Here is a 12,513-nt window from a genome sequence, read left to right on the forward strand (position 1 = left end):
TTTGCATTTGGATTTGTTGTTTGTTTGTTTTAATTTGGAAAAAACCCATACCCTAAACTGTAAATACACTGTAAATCAAACATCAAAACACCAGAAGCTGTGATAGAAAATTGTAGGAAACCAAAAACATAGCAGTGGCATGAATACATTAAACTGTAGCTGAAGGGGATGTGCTAACTGAGTAGGACTGAAGTGTCTGAAAGGACTATCACTGCCTGCCTGCCCCTGGGTGGGACCATCAAGGGATCTGGGCTTTGGTGCTGAGCCTGGAGGCCAATGACTGATCATGAGGATCAGAGTCAAGACCACCTCGCCATCCCATCTCCAAAGGGCTCTTCAATCCCTCTGAGCTTTTAGGCTCTGCTGTAGGGGCAGAGCACATTTGCCTTTTGTGTTGAGAGAGAGACAGTCAAGTGGAAGAGCATTTTGAATGAGCTTGGCTCTGTCAAATGTACTCCTTTTGGGTTCTGCTCCTCCTTCCTAAGGAGGTCATGGATGTTCCAGAGCAACCAGATTTTTTTGGAGGAACAAGAGCAGTGGATTTAGGATACTGGGCAGCAAGGAGCAGTGGGGGGAGCACAAGAAAAAACAATTTTTCTATGCCCTTCCTTTAAAAGGTCTGACAGAGAGATGCATATTTTATAATTCAGATGTGTTTTTCTGAGCTGATTACAAGCTTGGTAACATAAGGTTTTGTCTTTGGATGGGGGAAGTGAGCATCCCAGACAGCACCAGCAGGATCAGATGTGAAAATTCATGGGGCAGTCAAAATGCTATCCATTCAGTTGATTGCAAATGTTTCTTATATGAGATGGGGGTATTTTATTCTTATCCCTTTTAGTTCTGCCTTTTGCAGTTGCAAAGTGATAGCTGCGTGTGGGGAAATAGAGTACGTGATGCTGCCATGACATGCAAAGTGAAGTTCAATGTTAGTTTTCTTGGTTTTTATTGTCAGATGTAACTGATGGAATGGGGACAGGGAAAATAAAAATTTCTTGGGTTTGATGCTACTTTAAAATGGGTGAATGGATTTTCACAGCCACAAGAACTTTTTTTGCTTGACACAAACCATATAGCAAGTTCCAGCTGGAAATATCTCATGTGAGTTTGGTAGGTCATGAATCCTGACTTGCCTGAGTTGCAGTTAGAATAATTCTGTCTCATTCATTATGGCTATATGACTCCTGTGACACAGGGCATCCAGCTCTGCAAAAGAGGATTTGGGGCAAACAGGACCTGAACTGTTGTTCCTGCATTGCACGCTGGAGCTTGGGCCAGCAATGATTGCTCTTGAATTGGTCCAAAACAAAATGCTTTAGTTACGTTCAACAATCCCAAGTGTTTTGGTTTGTTTTGCCCAACAATTACTTTTTAGAAAACTTCTTTCAGTAGAAGAAACTTAATTTTGAATTGTTTGGACAGTGTCAGTGTTTTGGCACATATTTTCCGTTGTAAGACTTGAAATCTGCAGCATCTTCTCCTCTGGAGCAGGCGTTGTAGCTGGGGCCTGGGGCAATCTAGCTGTGTTTAGGGAAGGAAGCCTGCTTAAATGCTCCACATAATAAACTGTTTCTACAGGTAATGTGACCCTTAGTTTATACGTAATATGCCTCTGATCTTTGATTTGAGCTTCTTATAGCTGCTTGTGCTCAGTCCAAGAGTCAAGTGTCTTAGAAGCTGGATAAACACAAAGATAGACCTAGTAGTTAAGGAGCTATAGAGATTTACAGAAGTTGACCTTGTGGCTGTTTGGGGTATTAGTTGGGTATATTTCCATTATGGCAGGGCAGTTCTGTTCTCCTACTGCTTCTTGTGCTCCTGCTTTACAAGGGAGTAAGTCTGACCAATCCAACGTTTGGATTTACCCATGTCTTAGTCACATGCTGTGGACTTTTCAGGGAGAATGCAACAGGTGGGACCCTTAGCTGGGAGGTCCAGCTTTCCTGATGAGGTTGGAGAGAATAGATTTCATAAAAAAGACCTATGTTTGAACAAAATGAGAGGATGACTGAAGAACTTTTCCCAAGAAGTGGTTGGTTCGTCATGGTGGCTTTTAAGTTGGGGAAAAAAACCTGAACTGTTTAAGCTTTTTACCTTTCTTGGTTAAAGCAGGATGTTTTTCTGTTTAACCAGATACTTTTCTGCAGGGGATTTGCTTCCAACTGCTCAGTGTAAACTTTTGTTGCTGGCAGCAGAAAGTTGTTTGCTTCCTATACAATGAATTGCTTTCTTTTTAGTATTTCATTTGATGTGTAGATGCACAGCTCCAGAAAGGTCTCACAACTTACCCATAGCAGTGGTATTTTCTGAACCCATTAAAAGTGCTACTTTGTGCAGGAGAAGAGGTTTTCTTCACTTCATCTGTAAAAAGCTGCCAAAGAAATGAAATTGAGTAAAATCTGTGGGGTTTTCTCTCACTATTCATCAGTGCTGTTTTTACTCTTTGCATAGACAGCTAATTTGCTCATTGCTTGCCTGAAGGGAATTCAAGTTAAATAGGAGGGTCAAGTTACTAGAAAAAGGTGGTCCTGTCTCTGGGGAACAAAGTACAATGATTCAAGAAAAAACTTTGAAAATTTGTCAAATGCCAGAGAGTAATTTATGCTTGTCCACATTACTCTAGCTATGAATATTTGTGTAGGATATTTTTGCAACTGTGTCCTTTAGTATCTTGTAAATATGGATGCTATCTGTGACTGACAACCTCCTACTGTTTATGTCATGGTCTGAATCCTTACATGAAACATGTACTGCATCTCCTTAAGAGATGTGTGCAAACCCAGACACATGGTATTTGTTCCTTGCTAATGCTCATTTTCAACCTTGTTGTTCCTCATTAACTTTTTATTAAGTACATTTGAGAAGGCTTTCTCCTTAACAAATATGAAAAAAATGGTCCCTCATCAACACCACATTTCAAATTCACAAGCAGGTACAGCATAGTTGTAAATAAATTTTGGAGCTGTTCTATAGGCCATTCAATGAGCTGAGAAGACTGCCATGGACTTCAGGAACTCTAGGAGATGTGCTTCCATCACATCTGACTAACCATGGATCCAAAATAATAGAAAATGCTTTTCCCTGTAAAGGAATTGTGCAGTTACTTTATGCTTTCTGAAGTACCTTTTTTTCTGGGAGTCCCGTTCTCAGCTCATGTGCCTTGCTTGGCTGTGGCAGGTTGAGAGCAGTCAGTAGGTTAATGTTACATATGCAATATACACATGCACGTGTGTTTAAATTTTAAATATTGTATTTGTGGGAAATCTTCTAAATTTAAAGGCCCTTTAATGTCAAAACTTGTGTTTCTCCTTACTGAATAGGCACAGCTTGATTTAGCAGCTGGGCATGTACCCCAGACTACGCCAGTGTCTTCCTGCTCTGTCCTGGCATACCTGAGCACTCAGCCCCTGTACTGCTCAGCTTGTCTCCTTCCCCAGCTTGCTCTAAGAAGGAATGATAATTTCTGAGTAGTTAACTTGTCCTTCTGTACTTATGGACATGAATAATAGCTGCCCTGACTCACATCAGAGTCATTTGGGTGTGACTTCTGCTCACCACATTCCTGTGCCAAGTTCGAGCTGGTTGTGTCAGAAACAAAATTAAAAGATATATACATGGGAAAAAATTTTCCACATTCTTCTTTGATTGCCCAAGTCCATTCAGTGCTGGTGGTCTGAAATGACAATCCTTGTTCTATTTCCTTTAAACAGGAGGTTGTAGCAGATGCCCTCTCTCTTGCTTTACAGAAAAGCTTCTTGTATCCCTTGACCTGCTTTTTGATAATTCATATTTTTATCCGTTATAGGAAAATTTCACACATAAGCCTGGCTTTGCTCTGCAAAATTCATCATGGTAGATGTGTGGGTATCCAACAAACTGGAGTTCTGTTTCTGTAAGGGATAACATAGGTAAAGTTGTGGAAATTATACTTGTTACTCTAACTTGGCACACAGCACTGAAAAAAGGTTAAGGAAAGTTATTTTGCCATTTAAAATTTCTCTAATGCCTTATATTGCCTAAAGTTACAAATGAATCTTCCTTATGAGTTACTTGGAAAGATTACTAAAGGTATTTTGGTTCTGGGAGTAGTTAAAAGAGAAGAGAAACAACAGAGCTGTGGATAGAGAGTGAATAGTTAAATATTTGGCTTAGATAATGTAGGATTTCTCATGCTAGCAGAAGCAGGAATTTGAGGAACTTGTATCTAAATGCTCGTAAAAAAATTACTATAGAATTAAAAAGAAAAAAACCCATACATTTGGTATTTCAGTTCCTAACACCTAATGCATTGAAAGTCTAGTTACAGAAGTCAATAGTTTTTGTCCATAGTGCATATTTAAGTTATATTAGGTCATGAAATGCAAAAGTAGGTGCAAACTGTGAAGTTCTTCTGTGAGGCAGAAGCTGCTTTTAACAAGAGAGATTTGGACACATACAAATAAGTTCACCATAGGGAGCTTCTAGCGGACAGTAATTTAGTCCACTTAAAAGTTGCTTCAGGCTTTTCCTAGGGCTTTGAGTGCACATCTTTCTCTTTTGTGAACTCCTTAAAGCAGTACATTCAGATGCCTGTCTAGAACTGAACTGCGAAAGCTGGAAGGTGGTGTTCATCATATTGTTTGGTAGACCTCAGCAAAGCTGGTGCCCTCCTCTTACCCCCTCTCAGCAAATTGAGCAGTGGACCTCAAAACCTCTCTCAGATCTCCTGGCAGAGGTGTGGGAAGCAGGTTTTTTTAGAATAGTCTGGTTTTCTTTGATAAAAAAGTACATGTACTCCAAACACAGATTTGATACTAAGATAGGGCTACATGCAGTGAGAAATAACCTGTTGAATCTGGTAAAGATATTTGTAGTAAAGCTGTATTTGACACTTTGCTACTGAGATTTCTGGTCATTTAAAATCATTTGAGGACCTTAATCTAAAGAGTTATATGCAAAGGCCATGGATTTTGTAGTCCAGCAAAAGGGTTGGGTTTTCTAGGGCATCTGAATTTCTAGCCTTTTTGAAACCTGCATGACTTGGGATTGGGAATATTTATGTCATATCTGAGCATCTTCTATGATTGAGGTCTGAGACTGGATTTGGGATCTGAAGTGACTGAAAGTTGCCCAGCTTTGCCATGCTGCCTGTCTTTCCAGTGTCTCCAGGTGATGACATTTAATTTTGATTTGGTGTGGAAGCGAGGGAGGAGGCTTTGAATCATCAGAAAACTCCTGCCACAGCCATGGCTGCTGAAGGCGAGTGCCTGTGCCAAGTTGCTCTCCAGAGGCACCTATTTTGCCAACAAAGGTTCATAACATCACCCAGGACAAAGAGAGCATTACCCACTCAAGGGGCTGCTGTAAACTCAGTTGCCCTTTGCTGCTTCTGCTTCTGATTTTTGGGCAAGTGGGAGGGAAAGGGAAGTGGTAAGAGGCAAAGACAGCAGAGAGGGGGATGCAGTGAGAGGAGCCCCTGCTGGCACGGCTGGCCTGACCCATTCAGCAGGGCTGAATACGATAAATGCTGCTTTATCCTTTCTTGAAAGGAACAAGATAGCAAGGCCTAAATGCCTGGGTGTGCTTAAATAGGCAACTCTGGGACGCCAGAGTTGAGGGCGTTTGAAATTGGAGCTCCCCAACAGCCAGGGAGCTGCCACAGGTCACCTGCCTTGCTCCATGGGGACTAGCCCAGGTCTGGCAAGAAATCGTCCACGGACGAATTGTAGTACAAATTCCTTTCTTTCTTGGTTGGCCTCTTTCACTAGACCATGGCCTATAAAAAATTGTGTAAAAACAATTCTTAAATATTATTTGAAAGGGCAAATGGCCACACTGAAAGGTTTGACAGTTTGACATATAGCGCCTGGTTTTGCTCGCCAGGGAACGGGCGTGCGGAGCTTGGGCTCTCCTTCTGCTCCTTACAGGCTCCGTTTTTGTTTTTTTTTAAATAATGTCTAGTTGCTGTGCAGAGTTGCTGCGCTCCCAGCAATTTGACAGGCAACAAGTCTGCTTCAGTGATCTTAAATCCTTTTAGACTAATTTGCGAGCAAGCAGAAAAACAGCTAGCACCTTCGGATCCAGCACTCAAAACCAGGGAATCAGGTATTGCCAATTAAAGTGCCATTTCCAACCATCATATCAAGACAGATTACTTGCAATTCCTCTGATAATGTCACACCGTGCCTAAAGAGAAAGTGAGATGGAGTTTCTCCATGGACAAAGGATCCTCATGGACCAAACTCATCGATGAGCGGGGCGGAGGGAGCGTGGTGGGGACTGCGCATATACACATGCATATGTGCAGCGTAAAGGCGAACGATGCGCCCGCTTTGACCCCAGATAGCCATGGGCCATTCTGAAGAGCCTGTGGCCCCTCAGTCACTGGCCTACTAGTTAATTGCCACACGGACTTCGTGACACATGGGCAGATAATATGACATTTTCGGTTTCTGTCACTAGCAAACGCCACAGCGTTGCTTGCACTAGTTGCTAAGAAGCTGTCAGAAACCATTAGCAGCTGGCTAAAGTTGCCCTATGGCATTTCCTCATGGCATCAGCAAAACAAGCATAAATCACCCAGTGGAGCCTCCCGCTATACTAATGAGGCTGTAAGCTTGTTTATGGACTAGCATCATTTCTATGATTATTTCCACCTTTTCAGTTCGCCTTCATTTGGCGGCAGGAGAAGTCAACTTCAGGAACAGAGTCGCCACCGACATTTTACAAATGCAGTTTGTAGCTGCTACCATGTGGCTGGTCAGTGGTGCTTCAAGTTTGTTTAGTGATCTTTAAAAGGAGGAAAAGGGCGGGGGGGGGGGGGGGGAGAAAGGGAGGGAGGAATCTCTGGAGACCTCACAGAGGTGAGTGTATCGAGTTGCAAAGTAGATGGAAATACTAAAATCCACAATTGACCATTTAGACTTCTCTCTGTGGTTTCAGTCTTTACGGGATCAATTTTCCATTTAAAATAGTGGAAGAGGTTAAACAATTTACAGAAGTCTACCGGAGCATTTGCTCCAAGGATAGCCAGGCACTTTCTTATCCTCTCCCCGCTTTTCACTTTCTCTAACTTGTGTCGGTCGAGGCCAGAGTTTATTGTTTTAGGCTTTTCTGAACATACACCAGTATTTACACTGGATTGAAAGCATTTGCTTCCAATGAAAATCTTGTCTTAGATTACAGCCCAGCAGTGTAATTTCCCTCCCAGATGGGAGTAAAGTAGCAGTATTTGCCTAAAAACAGTAGGAAGAACAAACTGTGCATTAAGCCAAGGCTGTTTTTGGCTTGAGCTAATGATGTAACAGAAACCTTTTATTTGGGATAGGTCACTGCCCGGGATTGAAGGAGGTGATCTGGCTCGTGCTTGAAAGGTTTCTCCATTGTATCTACATAAGTCTTCACTTAAAAAATCCTGTTCCTAATGCTTCTGCTTTCATACTGCAGAAATAAACAGGAAAGGTTCTGGGGAGTGTTATAGGTGGAATGCAGAAAGCTTTTCCTCCCCTAATGGAGGATATAATTCAGGTGCCCTGGAGGCATGCTTTCAGGAATTCTCTTGCCCGAGGTAATGGGAAGCTAAGGCTGCTTGAAGGCCTTGATTATCTATTGATGCACAAAGCTGGAAAAAAAGTCATCTCCCTTGGATTATAGTAGATATTTCCATAAATTATCAATGAGTCCTCCTCCCGTCAGGCATGAGGCAATGCCTGCTAAATTAATCTGAAGGGGGTTTGAAATGAGTGTATTTTAAAAAAAATGGGGTGGGGGGAGAGGTGGGTGGACCATGGCAGGGAGGTGGTGAAAAGCAGTGTCATTAGGTTAGAAGCTTTTCTTTTATTAATCAATGAATGCGTAATACTTTTCTTTTCCTTGTTTGCCTTTCGCAGACAGAAAGTGGATTAGCCCGTGGAATTTTAAATACTGTTGAGTTGTTTCCTTTGCTCATGTTTCTTTTATGAATTATTATTTTATATGGTGAATTGCTTCTCTGTATAAAAGCCCTTTTTTACATACTAGACTTTCAAAGAATTTGTTGGATATCTAATTTCTTCATAAAAATCTTGCTTGTTTCTGTAACTACACAAGGTTACCGTTTCAATAAAGACACAGGCCAAGTCATAAGGACAATTATAGATTTGCTATGGTCAGTAACATGCTAAAAATAAAACACTAATAATAGCTTTTATTTTTTGGTGCTGAAAGCTGTTTAACAAATTGTAATTTTGACAGTCTACATCCCTTTTTTTATATATATATTTTATTTTTGTCCCTAACGGAGATAGTTTGTATTCAGCCTAATTCAGATGGCTTTCTTGATCATTCTTGCCTGGGAGTGTAAAAAACACTTGCCTAATAACATCACAAGTCCATATTGCTACAAATACAGTGTCCTTGGAAGCCAGGATATACTGTTCAGTCCACATGCAGTGGATGCAAAGACTTTCTTGCTCTGTGGACTTTATAAACTGTGTCCAGGGTTTGAAACAAAAATTACATGCAAACTGGCCAGGCACTGCAACTTTTGTTTTGCTTTGGTCACTAACCCATCATCCCAGACCCAAGCTGGCTTCTATTCAGTTACATCCTCCCGTAGACATGTTGCTAATGTGATGAGAACTGCCTGAGAGCTTCTTTGCATTAAGGAAATTCATTCTGGATCAGTTGCTGTTTAACAGAAGCAGACACCTATTATGGATATGGCACACTGGCATAAAGCAGGGTGTTTATTCCTAATGGTGTGTGTCAAACTGGTGCCTGCTCATCCCACTATGAATTTCTTTTGGCTGGGACTGGGACAAGGGGAGACCAGTTAGCTACCCACCTCTCATCAAAGAGTCAGGAGACATCAAACATCTATAAAAGACTTAGTATAAGCAATGCCCCAATCATCTGGTTATTTCTGAATTTGTGGAGGGAATATGATGTTTCAAGACAGCTGCACTTACCCTGCTTTTCACATCCCATAGTGGGATGAGGCACCCAGCTTCACACACGTCATGATCCCCATCCCAGAACACGGCTGATACTTTCCCAATTGTCAGCTCAGCCAAAGTGCCTGATTGGGATGAATCTTTGGGAAGTGACTTAGTGTAAAGAAAAGCCACCATTTCCACCTTTGCAAGCTGGATGCTTGCAGATTTTTAAATCATTTTTAAGCAATTTTTGTTTTTGGGTTACAGTGACAGAAATGGCCACACTGTCCTTCAGGATAAACCAGGATGGGGCCAACACAGTTCTGAGACCCTTCCTCTCCCCATGTCTCTTCCCCCCCCCTCCCCCATCCCCTCAACCCCATGTGAATTACGGTGTTAAAGACTTTATACCTCATTTAAATATTCATGCAGTTTATACCCAAAGCCAGGCTTCGGCTGAAGTATATAAAGGTAGCATAAGTCAAAATTTGATTCACTATATTTACAGGTGACGGCTTGGACAACAGTGTAGCTTCCCCCAGCACAGGTGATGATGATGATCCAGATAAGGACAAAAAGCGACATAAAAAGCGTGGCATCTTTCCCAAAGTAGCCACAAATATCATGAGGGCATGGCTGTTCCAGCATCTAACAGTAAGTGAACTCTAGATCACATATGCAAAATAAAACATGGATAATGTCATAGTTGTAGTAGTCATAGAAAGCAAAAAATACGTATGATGTTGCTGATAGGCAGCTGAGGAACTGTTCTGAGCAGAGCTGTTGTTGCCTCATTTGCTAGATGCCAGGGGAAGAGCACAGAGCGTATGTTTTTATGGTTTGGGTTTTTTTTTTTTGTGTGTGTGTGTGTTGTTTGTAGATATTTTTTGTTTGTTTGTTTGAGACACAGTTGTTAACAGGACATCACTGCAAAATGTGATTTATACTTAAAGCTTATATTAATGTAACCCCACAGACCTGTCCTGCTTTGCAGCTCCCCTCAGCTGATGTGGGAATTGCTGCTTCGGAGCATTAGAGTAGCATTCGGCCCCTGGTTCTGTGCTCCGGAGAACTGTGGAAAACAACTGGGGAGATTAAAAACAAAGCCAAAAGCAAACAAAGACCTTATTCAGATGTTTGTCAGAGATCATCAGAAGCTTCATGATGAAAGGTCTGAATGTATCTGGTTTAATAGCAAAGTATATTTTTTTCTTTGAGACGTTCTCATTCCCAGAGTGTAAGTTACCCCTGCATTTAATGTTAGAAAGTGGTGGGAGGATGCACAGCTACCTGTATGAGTTTTTTTTTATTCCTGGGGTTAGAAATCAAAGCTCTAGACAGGTGTGTGGGGTTAAACTGGATGCTGGAGCTGCTTTCAAGGCTTTTGTATTGTGTACCACACCTTCTAATGTTAGCATTTAGAAAAGTGTTTCTAATGTCATTCTCCTTTTCCATCAAATTGTGGTGATCTGTCACTGTGCTTTTATCCACTGAGGGGATGTGGGCTTTCAGACTCACGTTTTCTGTCTCAGCCTTTCTGTGCCAGGAGGATAAAGGTCAGGCAAGCGATACTGGGGGTCTGCCAGTGGTAGTGAAAAGTGGCTCTTGCCTGTAATCCCAGTGGTTGACTCTCTCCTCTTTCTGTAGTTAGGGTCAGGATGAAACTAGAAGCTGGCTAGCTTGCCCAGGCCTCGTGGGAGCTCTGCCAAGGGTATACTTGTAAAGGGGAGGAAGCACCATGCACATCACCCCTCTGTCCTCCGCTGAGCCAAGAAACCAGATACCTGCCATGACTCTTGTCAGCACAGGGATCAGGCAGGGAATCCTGTCCCACGCGGTCCTGGGTTGCTATGAATGAACCTTCATGTTGGAGCACTACTCCTCTGAGGCCACAGAGGGCCTCGGATATCTCCAAGTTAATCTCTCTCTGGCAGACTCTATGTCAGTCATGCCTCAGCTTTGCCAGCTCCTTGATCCTCATCTGGTGCATTCAGTGCCATCACTTTCAAAGGCTGACGTCCCTTTAGGTGCTGGTAGCTTCTCATCACTAGCTCCTCACCCAAGGTGATCTGACACCTGGCATCTCTCTGCAGGTAGATGTGGCATAAAGGACATCCACCTCTAAAACAATCCAGGTATGCTGTGCCAGCAGCAATGCTCACACCAGCCTGGTACAGCTGGTTTAGATTCTGGATTGAGGAGACGCCCTGGAAGCTCTGCAGTCAGGACTAGGAATATCAGGAAACTCTGTGCAACTGCATGTCAGTCCCTGCAGTTTACAGTGAGGAATTGCAAATTAAGTAGTATAAATATTTTTCCTGAAAACACCCTGTTGCTGTGTGTTTGCAGATAAATAAAACATCACCCAGACCTGAGCACAGGAACATGAAGGTCTATCCTGGTAAACTGCTTGAGCAGTCTTCAGCATGCTCTTAGCCTGGACCAGCTACCCACCTCCAAACCCATTCTTGGGAACATGGCAAAAGGCTGTAGGATGTGTCCAAAAAAGTCCTTGTGGCAAGGAACCACCCTGTGTTGAGCATTTAACTACATGGGCTTGACCTGACCCTGCAGCTAGTTTCATGCACAGTCTCAGAACCAGAGAATGGACCCCCCTCACTGTCTCATCTGGGTTAGATACAGAGTTCTAGTAGCTTTTCACTCTTGTCCTGTGACATAATAGTGTGCAGAAGAGGAGAGTGCCTGTAGAACTTGCTGCAGGGCTCCTGGCAGCTCCTGGGAGACAACATCTGCACATCTGCTTGTAAGAGGGTCTCTTCTGGAAGATTCAAACACAGGAAGCACCATTCACCCCAGAACCTATGCAAGTCCACCATCTCCTTTGCAGATCCAGCCCAGCCAGGTGAAGCAGGTTTTTACTGCAGGGCAGCTTTCTCCTCTTCTGGCAGCATGGTAGATCCAGGCTTCTCTGATCAGTTCAGTACAACAGAATTGGTTTATTCAGTCCAACCTTCTTCAGGTAGGACCTGGAGACAGACTTTAGGTGAGATCTTGGACGGTTTCCTCAAATGAAAACATGTCTGGAGAACATTGTAGGCTCTTCCAAGTTCTAGAGCAATACAGTATTTTGACAGGCTTCTTGGGGTGTCTTCTCTGCAAAAAAAACCCCCAGGTCCAAATAATGGTGGCAATCAGACCTGAGAGCAGCAGAGGCAGAGATGAGAGGAATTAAAACTCCATTTTTGAGGGCATCTGGGCTTCATGACTGCTCTTAAAACCCTACACACTGGTATGGCAGTGTCCTCAGCTGGTTTCCTTGGTGCAGGAGGGAGATCATCTTGAGAAAAGAGATTCCACACCACTTTTTTATTTATTTGTTCATCCATCTATATATTTATCAGTGAATTTGGTCTTTCTTAGGGTGAACACAAAGTCCTCCCTAAAGTGGGAGGCGAGGAAAGATAGGGAGGTGGTTCTATTCAGGCAGAGGATATGTCAGGGCAAGTGATACCTCCCTTTTGCCCCCAGCCCTTTACCTGCCTTCACTTTGCCATCTTAAAAAGGGCAGGGAAGAAATGAGCAGCAGTTAAGTGCAAAATCCAGCATCCCCTTGACCACTGGTGCTTTCTAAATGGGGTGTTAGTCGGGAGCCCTCCTT

The 12,513-nt window shown here is 42.8% G+C and overlaps 1 protein-coding gene across 1 annotated transcript in view; it reads left to right on the forward strand.

Annotated features, from left to right (window-relative positions):
* Positions 1 to 12,513, forward strand: part of MEIS1 (Meis homeobox 1) — a 108,703-nt gene that overhangs the window by 47,803 nt on the left and 48,387 nt on the right. Inside the window, exon 8 of the mRNA XM_071582080.1 lies at positions 9,403 to 9,548. Coding sequence (XP_071438181.1) covers positions 9,403 to 9,548 — 146 coding nt within the window. The remainder of the gene's footprint in view (positions 1 to 9,402; positions 9,549 to 12,513) is intronic.

Source organism: Pithys albifrons, chromosome 2, assembly GCF_047495875.1.
Source record: "Pithys albifrons albifrons isolate INPA30051 chromosome 2, PitAlb_v1, whole genome shotgun sequence".
In the NCBI taxonomy this organism is placed as follows: domain Eukaryota; kingdom Metazoa; phylum Chordata; class Aves; order Passeriformes; family Thamnophilidae; genus Pithys; species Pithys albifrons.